The sequence below is a fragment of the Trichogramma pretiosum genome, unplaced genomic scaffold (genome assembly GCF_000599845.2).
Source record: "Trichogramma pretiosum strain Unisexual culture from Peru unplaced genomic scaffold, Tpre_2.0 scaffold115, whole genome shotgun sequence".
In the NCBI taxonomy this organism is placed as follows: domain Eukaryota; kingdom Metazoa; phylum Arthropoda; class Insecta; order Hymenoptera; family Trichogrammatidae; genus Trichogramma; species Trichogramma pretiosum.
In genome coordinates, this window is record NW_019640800.1 from 164,298 (window position 1) to 184,215 (window position 19,918).

At 41.1% G+C, this 19,918-nt stretch overlaps 1 protein-coding gene across 1 annotated transcript; it reads right to left on the reverse strand.

Annotated features, from left to right (window-relative positions):
- Positions 1–3,363: 3,363 nt before the first annotated feature.
- LOC106652824 (MOXD1 homolog 1) lies at positions 3,364–15,635 on the reverse strand. The gene is made up of 8 exons (XM_014371964.1): positions 15,122–15,635; positions 14,234–15,018; positions 5,951–6,103; positions 5,669–5,845; positions 5,500–5,586; positions 3,821–4,916; positions 3,624–3,754; positions 3,364–3,537 (listed from the first exon to the last, which is right to left on the reverse strand). Exons 1-8 carry the CDS (start codon positions 15,405–15,407, stop codon positions 3,364–3,366), a joined length of 2,889 nt encoding a protein of 962 aa, XP_014227450.1. The 5' UTR covers positions 15,408–15,635.
- Positions 15,636–19,918: the final 4,283 nt, after the last annotated feature.

A 19,918-nucleotide genomic window follows, 5' to 3' on the forward strand; every position in this document is an offset into this window, starting at 1 on the left:
ATATGATCTAAACAAGCACGTGAATATAGTGCATGATCGTAGCAAACCTTTCGAATGTGAGATTTGTCACAAATCATTTGGACTAAAACAACACCTGAATTCTCACTTACAAACAGTACATAATCGAAGCAAACCTTTCGAATGTGACATTTGTCACAAATCATTTGGACACAAAAGTAATCTCAACAAACACATAAATACAGTACATAATTGTATCAAACCCTTTGAATGTGACATTTGTCACAAATCATTTGGACAAAAAGGTCACCTCAATTCTCACATAAGATCAGTACACAATCGTATCAAACCCTTTGAGTGTGAAATTTGTCACAAATCATATGGACACAAACATCACCTCAAAAATCATATAAATGCAGTACATGACCGTAGCAAATCTTTCGAATGTGAGTTATGCCGCAAATCATTTGGGCGAAAACGTACTCTCCAAAATCACGTGAAATTAATACACGATCGTAGTAAACCCTTTGAATGTGAGATTTGTCACAAATCATTTGGGTTTAAAGATAACTTAAAATTTCACATAATAAAGATACATAATTGGAGCAAAACTTAGGTACATGAAAGTTGTCTCGAGATAATTGGATGAAATGAACATTTCTCCAGTACGCGCAGAAGATTGAACAATTGCAATCGTCGATAAAAAAAGATCTGCAAGAAGTGAAAATACATCTTTTTGAATACAATGCATGTCGCGTATCAAATGATAGCTAAGGTATCTTAGCAGATAAATAAATAATGAATATTAGGACTCGCATGCCTCTCTTTTTATTTCTGTAAAGCATGGGTATGTCACACAATGGGCAGCTGTATTAAAATTATTGTAAGATTTGAAAATTGAAACACAAAAAATAAAAATCCAAGCAAAGCAATTTATTTTTTTTTATTTATTTATTTCTAAGACTAATGGTCGAACAAAAAAGTCTGAGAACCGCTGAAGCGCATTACGAACGAAACAAAATTATAACTGTTCTTATTCCAACACATGTATTAAAGCTCAAGTTTCCCTATTTCTAATCCGTCCACTTCGGTGTAATTCACGTCGAACCAGTCGTAAATTTTCAGCAGACTCTCGACGACTCTGGAGTCGAGTGGGATTTTAGCCACGCGATGTATCGGTTTAGCGCGTCGAGCCAATGACATTCTTTCTTCATCGGCGTAGGTCTCGTCGTCTTTGTAGCCGCTGCGAGCCACGAACTCGACGAAAGCCATTTCGCATTCGTAATCGTGATTATGACTCTGGCCCTCGCTGATGCCATCGATGCAATCGTTCAGCAGAAGGTCGATATCTTCGGTAATAAAAACCTCTCGGAGATTCGGACGTAAACCCACCCAGACGTGGATGTAGCTGTACAATTCACGGAGGAATTTAACTCGCTGGCCTTTGTCAGCCCAATCGACTTTCCGATAATAACACTCCCTCATTATGTATACGAATTGTTTGTTCATCGCATTCACGCGTTCGAAATCCTTGTCAGCGACTACATCGACTCCGGCTTTGCCTCCACCCTGGACATTGTCGTTCGCGTTCGTCACTGCTCCGCACTTCTCGCACAACGGCATGATCGTTTATTATTATTTGAGATATTTATTGTAATATTTTCACGAAAATCACTAGCTACGATCGATATACAATCTTTCTTTAGCTGCTCGCACTACAGCGTCGCGACGTATACAAGCAGGCGTGTTCGTGCTTAATATAGACATAAGCGTTATTTTGCTTGGCCATATACCGACTATAAATGTGTACCCCCGCCAATTCGATCTCGGCTTACGTCTCATTTTTCCAGTAAACGTGTGCGCGCTGCGTAGTGCCGGATCGTTGCAGTTTTTTGAACTTCGTGAACTATGATATCTCTGAAATTGGATTGATTTTAATTGTCAATGTCGAGAGAGAAACGGTTTTGCAGAGTTGCATGAAAAGTTCATCAAAGCATATTCCGATGAATCGACCGAAAAAACCTATGGCTGGCACGCGTTGAGCAAAAATTCCATTACAAATTACTGAATTTTAGGTTTGTTTTTGAAAAAGAAAACTCCGTTTAAGGGTTTATACACACCTTAAACTTAAAATTTTTTTTATTGAAATTTTCAGTAGAATTTTTCCTCTTCTTTCCATTGCATTATTCAAAACTCCAAAATGTTGATTCTGTACTGAGATGAAAATATTTCCGTGAACCTTTTTCCTGTACTACACGTGTTAAATTTTTTCTTCTTTTTCGTTTTCTGGCGAGTAGTGTTTTTGGTCATCTATCGTAACTTTCAGAGGGTATATCGATTGAGTTTTTTGCACCAGGGTCGCTTACACTTCTTCAGAACATCAATGTTCACGGCCACTACTGCGGCTGAGATGACCGAACACGCAGATTGCCATTCATGAACAGTTAAACACACATTTTTTTTCATTTTTCGTTTTTGCCGAAATTTGAGCCATAAAAGTACATTTCAGAATGATCTACGAGCTCAATCGTCTCACCCGTGGTAGTGGCCGTAACCATTGATGTCCTGAAGAAAGCTCAATCGGTTCCCTCCGAATATTACGTCAGGTGACCAAAAACGCTACTAGCCAGAAAATGCAAAAGAAGAAAAATTTTAACTCGTAAAGTATACGAAAAAAACTCACGGAAACAGCTGTGTCTCAGAGTAAAACCAAAATTTTAGAATTTCGAAAAATGCAATGGAAAGTAGAGGAAAAATCCTACTCAAAAATTCAATAAAAAAAATTTTAAGTTTAAGGTGTACATAAGCCGTCACTAGAATATTGTATTATAATGTCGATACGAATGGATGGAATACAATTAAATGAAAATCAAGATAGATCCAATCTATTTTAACTTAAAAATATATTTTTACACACATATATCTACAAATCATTTCTGCTCTCAATTTTTAATCGAAAGTACAAAAAGTCTTCAATTATTCGCACAAAAAAAAAACTTAAAAATTATATTTACAAAATTTTGCTCGTCCAGCAGAGCATTTATCAATGTCATTAATAAACTATGATATATATTTTATATAATATGAATAAAAAAAAACACAGTAAAGCCCTAGCGATTACATCGAGAAATAATGGGCGATCGATTGGACCATGTCGATCGAGCTTCGCACGATTTTTCAAACAATACATTTACACGGGACGGTACATTTACAATTCTACGATTCATTATATTCACACACACACACACACGCTCGGGTCTCTCATCTTAAGTAAATAGTCCGTCGATGAGAGTTTTTTATAATGATGTACGAAATACATCGATGGCAAATTGACTCGTTCGTACGGGAAAAAAAAAACAAAGCAAAACGAGCTCTATATAATATTCACAATCTTGAGATTCGAACTCAGAAGTGCCTCAAAGAATCGAGGCACAGGACGAAAAATGCTGCGAAGATCGTTGCGTACGACGTCGCGAGAGAATTGGTGGCCAGTCCGCGAGCCGAGAGCCGTTCGGCGCAGATCGTCTCGTTGACCGGCGGTAACACCGTGAAATTGGGGAACATCTGTATCGACGCAGCCTGCAAAATTGAAAAGACGCAAAATTTTAGTTAGGCAATGATATCCTGTTTTTTTTTTTTTTTATAATCGAGTCAAAACAACGTACCAATGGATACTTGTCGTTTCTGGTCCTGCAGAACGTCACGTGCCTGCCGTGGTACAAGCTCCTCTCGATGGACTTGGACAGGGACGTATCGTTCCAAGCGAGGGCCTGCATGTGATCCGACAAAGTGTGATCTGCAACGGAGAGGTAAGTATAAAAATTATCAATCGACATAACATATATTACGAGATCACACGTACCTTTGAACTCGTCCGGCTTCTCGATGACGAGCCTGGAAAATATGTCGTCGTAATCGACGTAATCGCCCTTGCTCAGTATCGCCGACTTGGTCTGCTTGACGAGTAGGTCGTCGTCGCCGCTGTCCGCCTCGCGGCCCGCCGCCGCGTCGTTCTCCAGCTCTCCGGGGAAGGCCGACGGCGAGTGATGATTCGGCGACTTGGGCAGGGCCACGGTGTCGGCCGTCGTGGCCACGAACAGCCTCTCCACCTGCTCCATCGTGACGCCCCTGAAGCTCTGCACGTTCAGCGCGTTGAAGAACTCCTTGACCGGGGTCATGCTGTAGCAGGCGGCGAGGGGAGTGCGCGGATAGTGCATGACGAAGGCCAGACACATCTCCTGGGTGGCCGCGTAGCCGCCGAAGGTGGGCCGGGCGCGGCCCCGGGTGTCGTAGACGCACTCGGCGACGAGCTCGTCGCCGGGCAGGATCTTGGCCTCGCGCGCCAGCGTGTAGGTCTGCTGGTACTCGAAGTCGAAGCTGCGATCCTGGACGATGGGCTCGAGCTCGCGGCCCCGCCTGACGTGGCGCAGACTCATGCGCTTGCCGGCGTGATGCGAGTGCAGCACCACCGAGACGACGTTGATGCCGGCCTCGTCGAACATCTTCTCGGTGCACTGGGGCGTGCAGTAGCCCGCCGTGGCGTACTCCCTCTGCTGGGGCGGCACCATGTGCATGGGCGACACGGCGACGCCCGCCACGAGGATGCCCGCCTCCATGGGGCGCAGATCGGGCGTCAGGTAGAGGCGCACTCCGCTGCTGTCGACCACGCGCCGACCGTCGCGATTGCTGTAGTGCACCTCGAGCATGTAGTACGAGTTCTCGAGGTGCTCGGCTATGGGCAGACCCACGTGACGCGGCAGCCACTCGCCCTGGCTGCCCCTGATCCAGGTGAGCACCGGCTGCAGACAGGTGTCCCACTCCTTGGGCATCGTCGGGCTGTAGCAGTGGGCGCCGGCGATTCGCGCGTGCTCCGCCAGGATCGAGTTCTGCGAGCTGCACTCGTACAGCAGCACGTGGTGCACGTACTTCTCGTTCGACTTTTGCACCAGCGGCGTGAACTGCGCGTGGGACGAGAGAAAAGAAGGTTTGTGTTTTTTTCTTTGGCTTATTAATAATTGTACACTGTAAAAATTGTCCGCAATGAATGAAATTTTTTTCTGTTTTTCGCGGCCTAATATACTGGGACCGTCTATCAGATGGCAATAATGTTGACCAACAACCGATCTTATTTAATCCTAAACTTTATCGTTTCTCTTTTGGTTTTCAAGAATTCGGCCATACGCCCTCTAGTGGTAACTTATAAAATACCATGTACTTGCTAAAAAGAGTCAACATAAGCGAAATTCTCGACCCTCTTGCCTTAGTTACCAATTAACGAAAATTTTGTATTTTATAATGCAAGTCATTTAATTTAATATAATGAAAACTGTGTTCAAAGCTGTAGTTCAAAATTCACATATTACTCCTTAGTTAGCTTATCACTTACTTTATTTTTCACACAAAAATCACTGATTTTTAACGGTAACTTTTTTAATTTTAAAGATCATAGAGGCATGTCTACTCGAATATTCTTGTATAAACGTTCATTACGAATAATTTTTACAGTGTACTTATCGAGTATATGAAGAGAGATCAACTTACCCCAATCATATGGTGTTTTCGGTGAAGCTTCGGCGCTTTGAAAATTTTACACCAGTAAACGGTGTCCGAGTGATTCGACACGGTGAACTACAAAATAATAAAATTATTTAATCGTTATATAGAGGCAAATACTTTTAAAAATTATGCAGATGTATCAATTCCAATGTACCTGATTGAGCTTGACATCCCACTTGATGAGGTCGGGAATGCTCTCCGTGGGAGGTCCGTGAGGCGCCGACGCCTTGAGCCTCAAAGCCCGACTGCCGCGTCTGTCGCCGTGGAAGGCCGGCTGATTCAGTTCCGGATCGGTTGGATGCAGGGCCCACAGGACTCGAATCGTATCGGCCTGCGCGAGTCAATTATATCATCGTTCATTAAGAGATCTTTGAATAAGCTCGACGAAATATGGATAAAAAAATAAACAAGAAAAAAAAACTTGACGTCCACCTACCGTGAGTATTTTATTGTCCGGATCGCACAGGTGCCAGGGCCTCGTGAAAGTCACGCTGGTGTGCGTGTCGTTTTGCCAGCCGTGCAGCAGATAGACGTCCTGAGAAGCGTCGGTCTCCGGGGCACGGTTGTCGTCCAAGGAACCGTGAGAATCCTGCAATGACACAGAGGAGATCGATTAAATAACTCACTGTTGCATTTTATTTTTTCTTTCGTTATGATCGTACATGGTTTACGACGCGATAAAACGCGCCGATGCTCGGATTCGATGACGATTTAATAGGCACTTTAAATCTAATGAAAAATAAATACTGATAGTTTTGAGGTATTGCGCAATGAAGTAATATATTCTTATATTGCATTCAGTAATATTTTGAGTTATACTGTGATAGAAATGCTAAACGTTAATAATTTCTTAATGACCAAATAATAACCATGTAATATGTTTTAATACAAATTAATATTAATTGACGTGTTTTTGTATAATTTTCTATCTCAGTGGTGTAATGAATATCTAGCGCATTCAATAGTTTAATCGTTTCAAAAAATTCAGACCAGTTTTGGATCGCGTTAAAAACGATAATACTACTTTCAGTCTCCACCACTAGATGGCGAGTACCTTCATCTTTAAATCCACCAGCGGAAAAGTAAAATTGGACAATTATAAGTCAAAGCTGAAAAACTTTTTTCACGTGCGTGAGGTTCTCATTTGATTTAAAATTTTGAGCACTTCTAACACGGAACGTTGCAGCGGTCAGTTGTAAATTCGCGACAGACATTGTACACTCACTGCTCAAAAATTCGAAACGTCGTTACGCAAGTTTGTTTTGATTATTTCAAATTGAAATACTTCATTGTGTTAACATATAGAGATATTATATCTGAAATTCTAAGGATCACCACTGTGATTTATGTGAGAAGTATGCAAGTAAATACATGTAGCAAATAAACGAGAAATTAATGCTCTGAACAAAATAACTTCAAATTATCGGGAAAAATTTGAAGCATTACTCGCAGGTTAATGAAGTGCTTCAAGAGGTGTAAATTAAGTTTGAAACTTAATTTCGAACGAAATCCTAACTGATGTATTGAATTATCAATTCTTGGTAAAAATAATTTCTAAACTTAGGAGAAGGAAACAATTTACCACAAATCATTATCATAATTTAAACGTTTCTTTCTTCAATTACTCTAATGCCAAAATAAATCTAATAATTTAAATTATCAACTAAATGAATCGATTGAATGATCAGTTCGATCAGATTATAAGATTCTCATTCGCTCACGCTGCGCGTCGCTCGTATCGATTCGTATTGTGTTCGTATTTCGCGCTGGTCATTGTATCGTACACGAGAATCATCATGCCACGATGAACTGGGTCAAAAGCACACGCGAGAGTTATTTTTTTCAAACGAGAACTCGATTGTCAAAATAAAGGCTTCTCGAGAGCAATTTCGTGGAAATGATCGATGTAAGTGCACAATCACTCGGAGTGTTCCGTAGTTTAGATGCTTTCAAAGTAATAGCTGCTCGTTTTCTTTGTATCAATATTGAAAGTAATTTTAAGGTACATTTATCAACAATATTATACTTTTATTGAAAATTTAATTTTGTCGCTTGACTGTTATTTGATAACGATTAGAGTCTCCAAATATCAATATAAAAAATTGAGATAATCTCAGGAAAAAACGTGTTTTTGAAAAGACGTCCATACGTATTCTTTACGCATAGCTAATTAGCAGTTACGTATAGATTCGAGTCATGGATCTTCGACAACTAAACGCACACAATTGACGTAACAATACGCGTTCGCGCAGAAACGCGAAAATCTCCTTTTATTTTTTACAACGAAGGGGGGGACCGCGCTTGTGTTTTTTTTCTCGCATGCGTGCGTACGCGAACGTATATAAAAATGTGTGGCTCGCGCGCTGGGCCCACAGGACTCCACAGGAGGGCCTTTTTTACACGCTCGCTGGAGGATGCTTCGCGTGCATACGCGTGTGTACGTGGACTCGACCGTAGGCTTGTAACGCACTTTTTTTTTCTTCGATTCTTTTTTTTGTACTTGCGTAATGCATTTTTTGGTGCGTGCGTGAATATATACATTATATGGTGTATATACCTCGGAAGCCCCGAGACGAAGATTATTAGTACGCGAAAAACGGGCAGAGCTGCTCGTCGTGTGAGAATTTAAATATGCTAATGCCAGATACATATAAATACAGAATTGGTAAATAGAATTTCGAGCGCGCGGACACGTGAGAACGAGCCGTGCTCGCTATATGAGCAATTCTCCAAATGAAACGCATTTTTTGAGGTAGAATCGCGACAAATTTTTTTTTCAACCTACGTGGATACAGACCCCCGGGAAATGTTTTTGGGGGTCCTAGGAACCTGTAACCACGTAGGAACCATTGAAATTTCGATAGTGCTTATTTTTATAGCTACTTTTGTGATTTAGAGGACGAAAAATCATGTTTTCTCGTAAATACGGCTAATTACTCAATTTCTAAGTCGCTGAAAAAGTATCAAAACTCATCTAAAAAAAATAACTGACTACTGTGTTCGATAGGAAATTTTCTCAGCTTTCCAATGGTGGTATCAGATTTTCCGATAAATTGCACATTCACCGAGAAAATCACCATCACACATTGAGGGCTAAATATGTCGAAAAATTCAGTACGGAAAAAGTGAACTTTTTGGATAATTGTTGATTTTTCCTTGTGAAAATGAAATTTATCGAAAAATCTGACTACACCATGAGAAAGCCAAAGAAATTTCCTATCGAAAGCATATCTTTATTTATTTTTTCGGTGGAATTACAATGTTATACATGGGAATTTCTTTCACGTTGTTCGCTGTTTTCTGTTTCCGAGCTGATTCAGCGCGGTCGCGAGGTTTTCGGCTCGCTACAATCAAAACTAGCTCGTAATTCCACCGAAAAAATAAATAAAGATATGCTTTCGATAGGAAATTTCCTCAGCTTTCTTATGGTGTAGTCAGATTTTTCGATAAATTTCATTTTCACGAGGAAAAATCGAAATTAAACCTCAAAGATCACTTTTTCCTTACCGAGTTTTTCGAGATATTTAGCTTGGCACTTTTGATGGCGATTTTCTCGGCGAATGTGCGACTTATCGGAATATCTGATACCACCAGTGGAAAGCTGAGAAAATTTCCTATCGAACACAGTAGCCAGTTATTTTTTTTAGATGAGTTTTGATACTTTTTCAGCGACTTAGAAATTGAGTAATTAGCCGCATTGACGAGAAAACATGATTTTTCGTCCTCTAAATCACAAAAGTAGCTATAAAAATAAGCACTATTGAAATTTCAATGGTTCCTACGTGGTTACATGTTCCTAGGACCCCCAAAAACATTTCCCGAGGGTCCGTATCCGCGTAGGTTGAAAAAAAAATTTGTCGCGATTCTACCTCAAAAAATGCGTTTCATTTGGAGAATTGCTCATATACGTATACACAAGCGCACTCGTCGTGCGTCGTGTGGTACAGAGGCGGTTTTTTTTCTCTCTCTCTCTTTTTAAAGCGAGGGAGAGGAGAGAAAGAGAGAGAAACGAGCTACGACACACCGCGTGGAAGAGATGCGCTCATTGTTGACCGACGCAGCGCGCCCAGACCTTGTCCTATGAGAAGGACTAGTTTTTTGGAGAAATACTCAGGCGCATAAAGATAAATGCGCGTCGAAAAGTTTTTAGGGTATATAAGACGAAAGTTTTTATTATTATTATTATTTTTTTTTTAGAAAGAGGTGTGATGTATTCGTATATATAATAAAAACAGTAGCGCGGCGCAATACAACACCGGGAGCAATTCACATCTCTTTCTCTCTCTCTATCGCAAGGTCGTGGCTCATAATTCAGGATTATAAGAAACTTTATTTAGATGTATTATAAAATACCGAATTCGGTGTGTATAAATTATAGGGCGGAGGCGTGAAAGAATGAGTGAAAATAAAGCTATGCTGATCATTCTGAGTGTATATGGTGGATCGAAATCGGGATATAATTGTTATTTAATAGACGATTTTGAATTATAGTAAAACCCGACATTTTGTATTTATCGATGGTTTTAAATCTGTAAATTCTAAGAAATATACGCGACGATCAAAAATTGAGAATAATATTAGAGAAAAAAAAATCAACACAACCGGAACAACAAATCAATCGTCATCTGAATATAAATAATCGCCGCTTCATAGTTTATATTGAATCGTATAAAATAAAAACTCCAAAAATTTAAAATTGCATAATTCAACTCGAGAACGGAATCACGATCGCAATACCAAATTCGTAAATACTCTGGTAATTAAGAATTATGTATATGTTCGAGGATGTTTTTTTTCGGGGGAAGGATGCGAGCCTTGCAGCAAATCCCAATTAAAAATATAGATAGACGAGGCCGTGCGCGCGACGATGATCGAAAAGGATCGTCGCGTGCTGCTGCCGCTGCCACCGCCGCCGTACGTGTTTATACTACCTGACATAGCGTGCGTATATATAGCAGAAGCAGCAGGACGTAAATCGTCTTTATAGTTTGGGAATACGAGGAGTAGCTGTATATATACACATAAACGCATGTGGTAGTAGAGACGGGAGAGAAAGAGACGAAAAGAGACGAAAAAAAAACAGCAGCATCGAACGACAGATTTCGAAGAATGCATTCGTGGAACATCGGCGTCAAAGTTTTGTTCGATTGTCTTGACGATATTTAACGAAAATGATGCAGCGCTCGATGTTGTTATAGATTGTTTGACTCCTTGATAGAGGTGTGCAAGCTGTACTCGATTGTTTTCTATAATAGTTTTTTTCAAATTATAACAATAAACACGAAGGAAACAGAATTTTTGAATTTCAAGCTTAAAAAACTCAGTACGTAAAAATCGCTGCCTCGCAGAGAAATTAATGCATTTTTCATCATGAAAAAATCGTTGGAAAATCGAGACCTCATATATATTTTTCACCGCAGACTATAACTAACGAAAGCATTGACGAATTCAGAGTTGGACATTCGGTTGTTTAGTAATTAATATCGTTTCGATAAAAATATACATTTTGCTTCAAGTATACATCGCGCTAAATATTCATGCAATTTGCAACTATTTCGACAATTTTACTCGCTCGCTTAAATTTACACCTTTTCGTAGAAAAAAAAAATTCTCATTCTTCAAATAGCCTCGTAGTTTAAAAGTATCCAGCGTCTTATACAATATAAGCCAAAGCAGTTTTCTTGAAAAAAAAAGGACAAAAAAACAGAGAAGAAAGAAAGAAGGATGACAACGGGGCAGAGAGCGTGGCTCGGAGGAGTGTAAAGTCACCCAAATTAACAGCTTGAAAAATACCAAAAAGACTTCAATCGGGCGCATTATTTCGTGCCTCGAGCGCGTGCTGCTGGCTGCTGCTGCTGACCCGCGCCGCGCGTGAGTAACGAGGTCTTTGAAAGAAATTCTCGGGGCTCTGAGTGATGACTTTTTACTTCTCTCTCTCTCGCTCAGCTGTTACGTTTATACTGCACACACACACACACACAGCTTTATCGAAAAAAGGTATCAATTAGGGCGGAGAGGCTCGTTTTGCATCGGGAGGACGATTTCATACTTATTTTGTCGAATCGGCTGCACCGTTTTTTGTGTTGAAAAATCTCATAATTTACAGAATATTTATTTTTTTCAATTTGAAAATTTAAAAGGTAAATCGAATAATTTCAAATTAATAAATATGATTGAGTATACATGCATGATAGAAAAGTTGTAAGATTGAATGACGTCATCGGATATTCAATGACTTTACTTCAAACATAATAAAAATAAATGAAATTATGAGACTAAAGGAAGAGGAGTATATCGATTTCCTCGATTTTAAATTTGATTAACAGCCACTTTAAACGGCGTATTACATTCGACTCGAAGCACTTATCGACGAATCGAGATATACGACAGAAAGGGACGTAATACACATTATAAATTTGTTAGTTTCTGAATCACACGCGAGAAAAATGTTTTAGCTTCAATGAAAATATACCCATAAGTTAAAAGCCAATTAACCATATCCATACGGCGCGATATAAATAAACTCGAGTGCAGAGCACATGCACTTCACACATGGATTTTACACATACACACTCGTGCACGCGAGAAGAAATTGAAATAGAGATGAAAATAAAGCACGATCGCTTGGGAAGAAGTTTCGAAAATCTCGACGTCGGGATCTGTTGTTTCTGAAAAAAAAAATTCTGTCGCTTTTTCTTTCTCTCTTTATCGATATACCTCCTTTAATAATGTTCACCCTTGAGCGAGCTGCGCGGCGCATAAACGCATAGACGGGAAACGATGATCAACCGAGCGTGGTACATACGGATCGCTCAGAACGAGAGAGAGAAAGAGAGAGAGAGAAAAAAAGGGTGTATAAAGCACCGTATAGGCACGCGGTTCGACTGAAACTTAAGTCAAAGAAAGAGACAGAAAAAAAACAGCGAAATCGAGAGAATTAAAGGGAGATTAAGAGAGAGAGGGTCAACGCCAGGCCCAAAATATACATTATATACTATGTGTACACGAAGAAGCTTATAGACAGAAACGCACACATATAAACGCGGCGTGCATCAAAAAGCGAGGATCGACGTGTCGGGCTGAATTTATATACATCGTGCTTGCTCCTGTACGGCATAAAGTATAGAGCGTTTGAGAATCGCCGTTATAATTTTGGGGAGGAGTCGTAGGGCCAAAAGTCAACAGACTTATCAACAAATGTTACGATTCGAAAAAAGCTTCTTTGTAAATAGGCTCAGCCGCGTCTCGTAAGTTGAAAAAACAAATCTATCTATAATTTTTACTCGTTATAAGCAGCGATCGATCGATCGATAAGCTCGAGCAACAGCTGTTGCTGTTGCTGCTGCTGCTGCTGCTTATAATAAATCAAAACGCATGCAACGACGCGTGTGTATATAGCAATGGTCGCGTCAAGAACAGATCATTCCGTATACACACACACACACACGCGCACTACGTCGTATTAATGAATGACTGCCGGGATTAACGTTAGCTCATTCATCAAAGCAAATCACTCGTGTATGCTATCCTATGATATATAGAGTTCGAATTTATCGATGCGGGCACATACGCACACACGCGCGTGTCAGTATTTATAATGAATCTCACTCGGTCATGCACGAAGACGAGCCCGAGAAGAAAATGGAAAAATTACGTTTCTTTCTCGTTTGAATTTTCATTCGAAGTAAGCGCATCGATAGAAGCGCGGGTATTTTCACGATCGAGATCTATATAATTGTATTACCGCGTGTACAACACGTGTTTTCTAATTAGTCTCGTGTATACCAATTCACCGGTACCGGTGTCACTTTTACTTCGATCGGATATGTACGCGACGTGTATTATAGGATTATGAAAGTGCGGGCGCGATTGTAATTTAAATACACGCGCGTGTGTTTACTTTATATTATACGATCGTGAAATTTGAAAGAGCATCCATTTAATATTCGTTTATTCATACGGCTATGAACGATAATTTTTTTTTACATTTTCTCACGCGCTCCTTTATAGACTCGGAGCAAGGAATTATTTTTACATACGTATACCATTATATTGTTGCGGTCAACGCGAATATATCCTCGTTTGTAATTTCGAAGGTTGTCGAGTTTGAAAGAAAAAAATAAATAAATAAAAAAAATATCTTTACGCCTCGCGCGTTTAATGTAAGGCAATCGGAAGATTTTAATCTTCGTATACGAGTCATCCTCGCGTTGAACGAAAGAGAAGGCACACGTTGATTAGAAATTGGTTTAGATTTAATAATTGTCATAGTTGTTATGATCGCAGCAATATTTACAAATATATATGCGTATATACAGTCAATGAACACACAAAAAAAAAGAAAAAAAAAACACTTGAAAGTCCGTATGGTTATATTTAATGATGGCATATACGCTGTACAATCACATAACACATGTACATATATACAACTGAATGGATCATTTTTGGAGCGACAGCTGATACACGCGTACAAAATTCCGGCCACTTCACCTCTCAATTAGGAGCAGCAGCCGTCTCTTACGAACTTCATTTTTGAAATGAAAATCGAGAGTCAACGCGGGGTCAATCGAGATGCTTATACAATTACAAGAAAAACTGAGAAAAAAAAACAAGAAAAAGAGAAAACAACTTGCACTACGCTACTTTTAGGCGATGGGGGGGAAGAATCTATATACTAGATCTCGTAAAGCCTATAGTATTTTTGGCCGGGAACTCTTACCAGAATCATGGCCTGATGGGTCTGATCGTCGACCCAGGCGATGACGATGTCGGCGCCGAGCATGTTGCTCTTGTCGTTGAAGCCCAGCCCGACGTAGCCCAGCGTGCGGGCGGTCAATCTGAACGTGACGTTCTCGGGCTCGATCGGGTCCCACTCGAGGATAACGTCGCCGTTGTCGTCGAGCCTCTCGCGCCTCGTGAAGACTCGCCGGTGCTGCTGGTGATTGTTGTGGTGGTGATGGTGCTTCTGTTCGTGTTCCGCGCCACCATCGCTGCTGCTGCTGCTGCTGCTGCTGTTTGTCTCAGCCTGACGTTTTGGCCGCATATTCGGCATCGCCCTGAGGCCCTTCTTGAGCTCGCGCGCGTAGGTCTCGTTGTGCCCGTCGCTACTACTACCGTGGGCATCTTCGACGGTCTCCTTCTGGCCGTGGCGAGCCTCGAGCGCGGCTATCTTCTTTTCTCGCTTGATCGAGTACTCGACGTCTCGCCTCGGTCGCGACTTACGGAAGTGCTTCTTTTCCGACTCTTGGTACACGTCGTACTTCTTTCTCGCCATGCGAAACCTTTTTCTCCTCTCGCCGAGGCTCAAGTTCTTCGTGGCATCGTCCTCTTTATTTCTTTCTTTCTCGGTATCGAGCAGGATCCTCGACTCCATCTCCGACTCGGCTCGTTCGCCCAGCAGCTGAGCGATCACCTGCACCGGTTGGGGCTTTTCGTTGTAAAACTGCCGATCCATCTCGACCATCCAGTCTGGCTTCTTGTAGATGTCTACTATCCGTCGATTGACTGCAAAAAGTAAAAAAAAATAAATAGATGAGTAAATCAAAGTTCGTCGAAACTTTTTCCAGCTCGATAAATAAGCAAATAAAAAAAACTCGGCTATCCGTACCTCCATCCAAATGCTGTTTCACCGGATTGGCCACGCGAAAGAAGGGACTCTCGACGGCGCTCCTCTTGGATCTCATCCTCAAGGGGCCGTCCAGGGGACCCTCGAAGTGAAAACTCGGGCTCTCGTCCAGGTTCCAGAATCGTCTGGATCGCGGCGCGGGTTTCGCGTCGGTCGGGAACATGCTGTCGTCCATGAGCTTGACGTAGAGATCCATCATGAGATCGGCGTGGATCGAGCCGACCAAGCCGCAGAGCAGCAACGCGAATATCAGCCCTCTCTGATGCATCTTGCACTCACTTTTTTTTCACCGGTAAACAAACAAACGGATAGGCACACGCGCGCGCGCACTAGCACAGGGCTCGATCGCACCCTCCTTCGCACAAACACACTCTCAACTAATTATTTATTTATTTATTTTTTTATTCACTGATCGAAACTTTCACTAGTAGGTGAGAGAGAAGCTGAAACACACACGAAAAATTTCGTCAAATTCTTAGGCCGTTGGGCGCGGGCATGTTGCGTGCGCGACAGTTGCGCTGGGACTAATTTTCAATGCCGTGAGGCAGTTGCCGGTCTCTCTCTCTCTCTCTTGGCTGCTGCTGCTGTTATTGTGCCGCTTGTGCCGCGAGGGGAAAAAGAGCGGGGCCAGGCTGTGCCGGTAGCAGCAGCAGCAGCTGCGCTTGATGCGATGCTCGTGTGTGCTCGCAAGGGGCCCCTTCCTCTCTCTCTCTCTCTCTTCTTTCTCGCTCTTTCTCTGTATTTTCTTTCTTCTGTGTGCATGTGCGTACGTATGTATAGTACGTACGTATGTATCTCCGAAACGTTCGAGCGCCGGAAGAGAACGAGTGAGGCAGCGGTGGCAGCTCGACGTACAGTACGCAATGCTCCGAATGTACTGTATTTTAAGGGAGAGCAGAGTATACGCATATATATCGGAAGGTGCAGCGAAAAAAATTTATAAGTGCTTCGAGCCCGTGAGCTCGAGCTGCTATAAGGGCTGTTTTCGCACAAACAACGACGACGACGACGACGTCGACGAACCTGCACACTTGAAACTTGTTGCGCTCCGAAGAGACACAATCAACAGGCTTTACCGGCCCGATTTGTAAAGGATATGTAACCGTCTACGAAATTTCTGGATGTGCTTGTTTAACAGCGTAAAAACAATTACTTTTGAATATTGTGAATTAAGCTTCAGCCTTCCGAGATCATAACTAAAAATTCGTTCGCTCTAACCCCGGTATAATTTATTCCAATAAATAACATTAAACGATCGTTTATTGACCTACATTTTACCTGGAAATTTAAATTATACTCGATCGTGAAAGAAGACAATATCAAATCGTATCGATTTAAAATTGCTCGTTCGATTTATGAAGTTGTTTTTTCTCGTTGTACATACCAGTTCCCGCACTCCAAGTTTATTTATAAAGTGTCTATATTCTCTCGTAATTTTCACACGGAGCTCTCGTAATATAATTATGCATAAATCGTGAAAAATGCGCCCCTCGAAATTTCTATACGCGCACACATATCTCACGCGTACTTCGTGCAAGAAGTAAGTAAGTCGCGTGAAAAATGCACATGTATATAACGATGCACAAATAGGGTCGAGACAGAGGCAGTATATACGTACGCAGCCCAAGAGATGCTTCCTGCGGAAACGTTTTTGTTCGAGTACACATACACATACACACGCATTTGTGTATATATATATGGAGCAAGTTCGAGCCAACTGCACGATTTTGTGTATATATATATGTATCGAGTGTGTGGCAGATGCGTGATGATGAGTGGCTGTTCCGCGACTCCTGCCTCTGTACTGTGTGTGTTCGTATCTGTGTGTGTCTGGCAACTGGCACGCGTCCCTAATATTCGTATCGCGCGCATTACAAGTCGCGCTCGACTCGTATACATACTCACACATACGCGTACGTATAAATTATAAGAGGTGCCTCTAATGTAACCGATGAATCTTCCTCCAAAAGACAGCGGCGGCGGCAGCGGCTATAGCTTCCCGCGGCAGAATCGAGGGGTTGTACAGAGAGAGAGAGAGAAAGAGAGAATTGAGCCAAGCACGTATAAGGTGTGCGGCCTGTTGCGATCCATAAGTCGACCTCTCTTTGGCGGTTACAATCTGTAACTGGGTTTTTCGCATATGTACTGCGTGAGCAATGCCGATACGATTTGACAAAAGCAAGGGTGGTAGCTTCGAGAGAATTCGGTTACAATAAGCTGCAACTTTCGTGAAAGTGTTATGTTGTATGGATTTTGGAGTTGTACAGTTTAATCGTTATTTTGCAATCGTATCAAAATTATATACTCTTTCAAATAAATTAATTTTCCCTTCGAAAGGCATATTTCACTCGTGCGCTACGTATCGCTCCTTCAGATTTGAGATTTTCTTTATAGCTTCGTGTCTTTATACTATCTATCTCTCTACGTTCGTGTTTTTAAACATACTTACTCGGGGCCATGTGTGTCTGTGTGCGCTTATACACATACGTTGCGACGGGTCAAATCCAATTAATTGCCAGGTCGAGAACCAGTTTTGGCCAGAACGGATGCTCTACACACTCAGCGTGAATTTAATGTCCTGCCATGAGTATGTAGTCTTTTGCGCGGGCATCTTTCGTTTTTTAGTTTTTTGTTTTTTTTTTAATCCATCCTAATATAATACACGTACGACCGATACAGACTATAATACGAGGGAGCCAAAGCCCGATTAATTCTTGCGGGCTAAAAACAAAAACGGTAGTTTCGTGAATTTTTAACGCTCCTCGAGGGGTGAAGCGCAAATTTCATACAAAAATTAGATGCATTCGTACGAAAATTGTGTCGAATACGCGTTGAACAGTAAAAGAAGTACGAGCCAAACTGTTGAAGCATCGTTACGGCTACATGACGTATCGTACAATGGCACGTATACTCGCGCACAAAAACCGTCCCTACACAGTTACTCTAGTGTGTCTATGTGTATATAGTTCGATTCAATCGCCAAATCCATTTCTGACGTAATGCGCGTGTACGTGTGTGAGTTCAGGTAGTATACCTGTGAGCGTCTGCGCGAGTACGAAGGTTTTTTTTTTATAGGGCATTTATACTTTATTTTGAGAAAAATCAGGGGAGAGCGTTCTGGAATGCGAAACTATAAAATGAAAAGTGAACGGAGATGGGGTGAGGAATGCGCCTGTGCGACGATTCTTTCGGTAGACCAACGCGCGCGTGTGTCCCGAGGTATTTCGATCGCAAACGGCTCATACGTGCTGCTACCCAGTTGTAATTTTCTTAAGGTATACATTTCAGTCGATGATTATAACCGAGTGCGTTCAAATAGAATTTCATTAATTCTTGTCTCAAAAAACTTCATCGACGATAAATTGTTTGTTGCAATTTCGTAAGAAAGGGGTTTGACACTCGGTTTTTAAAAAGGTAAGTGCCTACGATAATTCGCGTACATAAAAATGCATCGGACACTTTCTACACGAAGAAAGAATGTCGAGCCGCGAATAATTTCGAGAAGCGATCGCTTCGACGTACAAAAAACGTTTTACATGTAACGTACGTACGCACACACACACACACATACGCAACACTCGCGAGGAAAAAAAAATCCTAAATATCGGGAATCCACCTGCTACTTATTTATACTCGAGGCAGGCACGTGTGTAGGTAGGAATATAGGTAGGTAGGCAGGCCGTTGCGATCATACCTGGCGCGCGCGGCTTTCGCGTGCTGCCCGAGCACCTGCCGGCCACTCTTCAAGCGATGATCATACCTTTGCGATATATAAACAGGATGTATATTATGTATATTATTTAAAAGTTGCGAACGCGGTACAGTATGAAGGCGAGTCTCGGTTGGCTGTCGCGTAGAAATGCGACGAAAATTGGAAGTTGGGAAAATTAAATAATCTTGATTAACTCTTTGGATGTGTTCGTTGCTCTCGAGTAATTAAATTAGTAGGGGATTAGAAAAAAGACTTTTTGTTGACCTGGTTTATTTTTGATAATTCGGAACATTATTATTAAAGCTTTATTATCAAAGGATGTACAAATTAAGAAACTAATAATAATAAAAATATAGAAAACATTTATTGGTGTAAATTAAATTATTAAATGGTTTTCACGTTAGTTGTTGAGTACGAATATATTTTCGTTATCGATTATGTGTCTTTCAGCAGATATGATCATTTCGTCATGAAATTTATTCAAATCTTTCACTATTGCTTATCATTACGTGAAATTTATCGAAAATACAGTAGTAAACGCTCGCATTCACAGCTCTAAACGAGAAGTGAAAAAGAACTCTGAGATGATCGTTGCATGAAGAGCTTGAAAGAACCAAGTAGCCAAAAAGTCCATGTAGAGCAGCAAATAGCAAACGTTTGATTAAAAAATAAAGCACCGAGAATGACGGTGCAAGCGTGTTTATTATTTTCTTTCACACGCTCACGTACAAAAAATTTGCTCTCCTGAGTTATTCACAATGTTGGAAATTACATTTGGATTTAAAAAAAAATTTTTTATCGTATTTAACACATGAGTAATCTTCGAGAATTTTCCAAAAGGTAGTTTCTGTGAATTTTATGAACTTTTTTTTTCATATTCATTTCCATAGTTAATGTGTTAGTTATCTTGTCAAGCTTTGTGTACTGTTATTCGGTGTCTGATGAAATTTGATCGGAGCCTAAATTTTTTCTCGCACTTGTCGCACGCGAAATCTTTGCGATTTTCGTGGATTGATTTTTGATGATAAATTAAATGCGCTTTTTGCGTAAACTTCTTCCCACACTTG

What these genes read in the sequence shown, in the direction of transcription:
- LOC106652824 (XM_014371964.1), bottom strand. Translation starts at nt 15,407, where the DNA reads ATGCATCAGAGAGGGCTGATATTCGCGTTGCTGCTCTGCGGCTTGGTC. An exon ending in GAAAACACCATATGATTGGG is followed by an intron (nt 4,917 to 5,499) that starts GTAAGTTGATCT and finishes TCCCACGCGCAG; the next exon opens with TTCACGCCGCTGGTGCAAAA. An exon ending in GAAACGACAAGTATCCATTG is followed by an intron (nt 3,538 to 3,623) that starts GTACGTTGTTTT and finishes TCAATTTTGCAG; the next exon opens with GCTGCGTCGATACAGATGTT.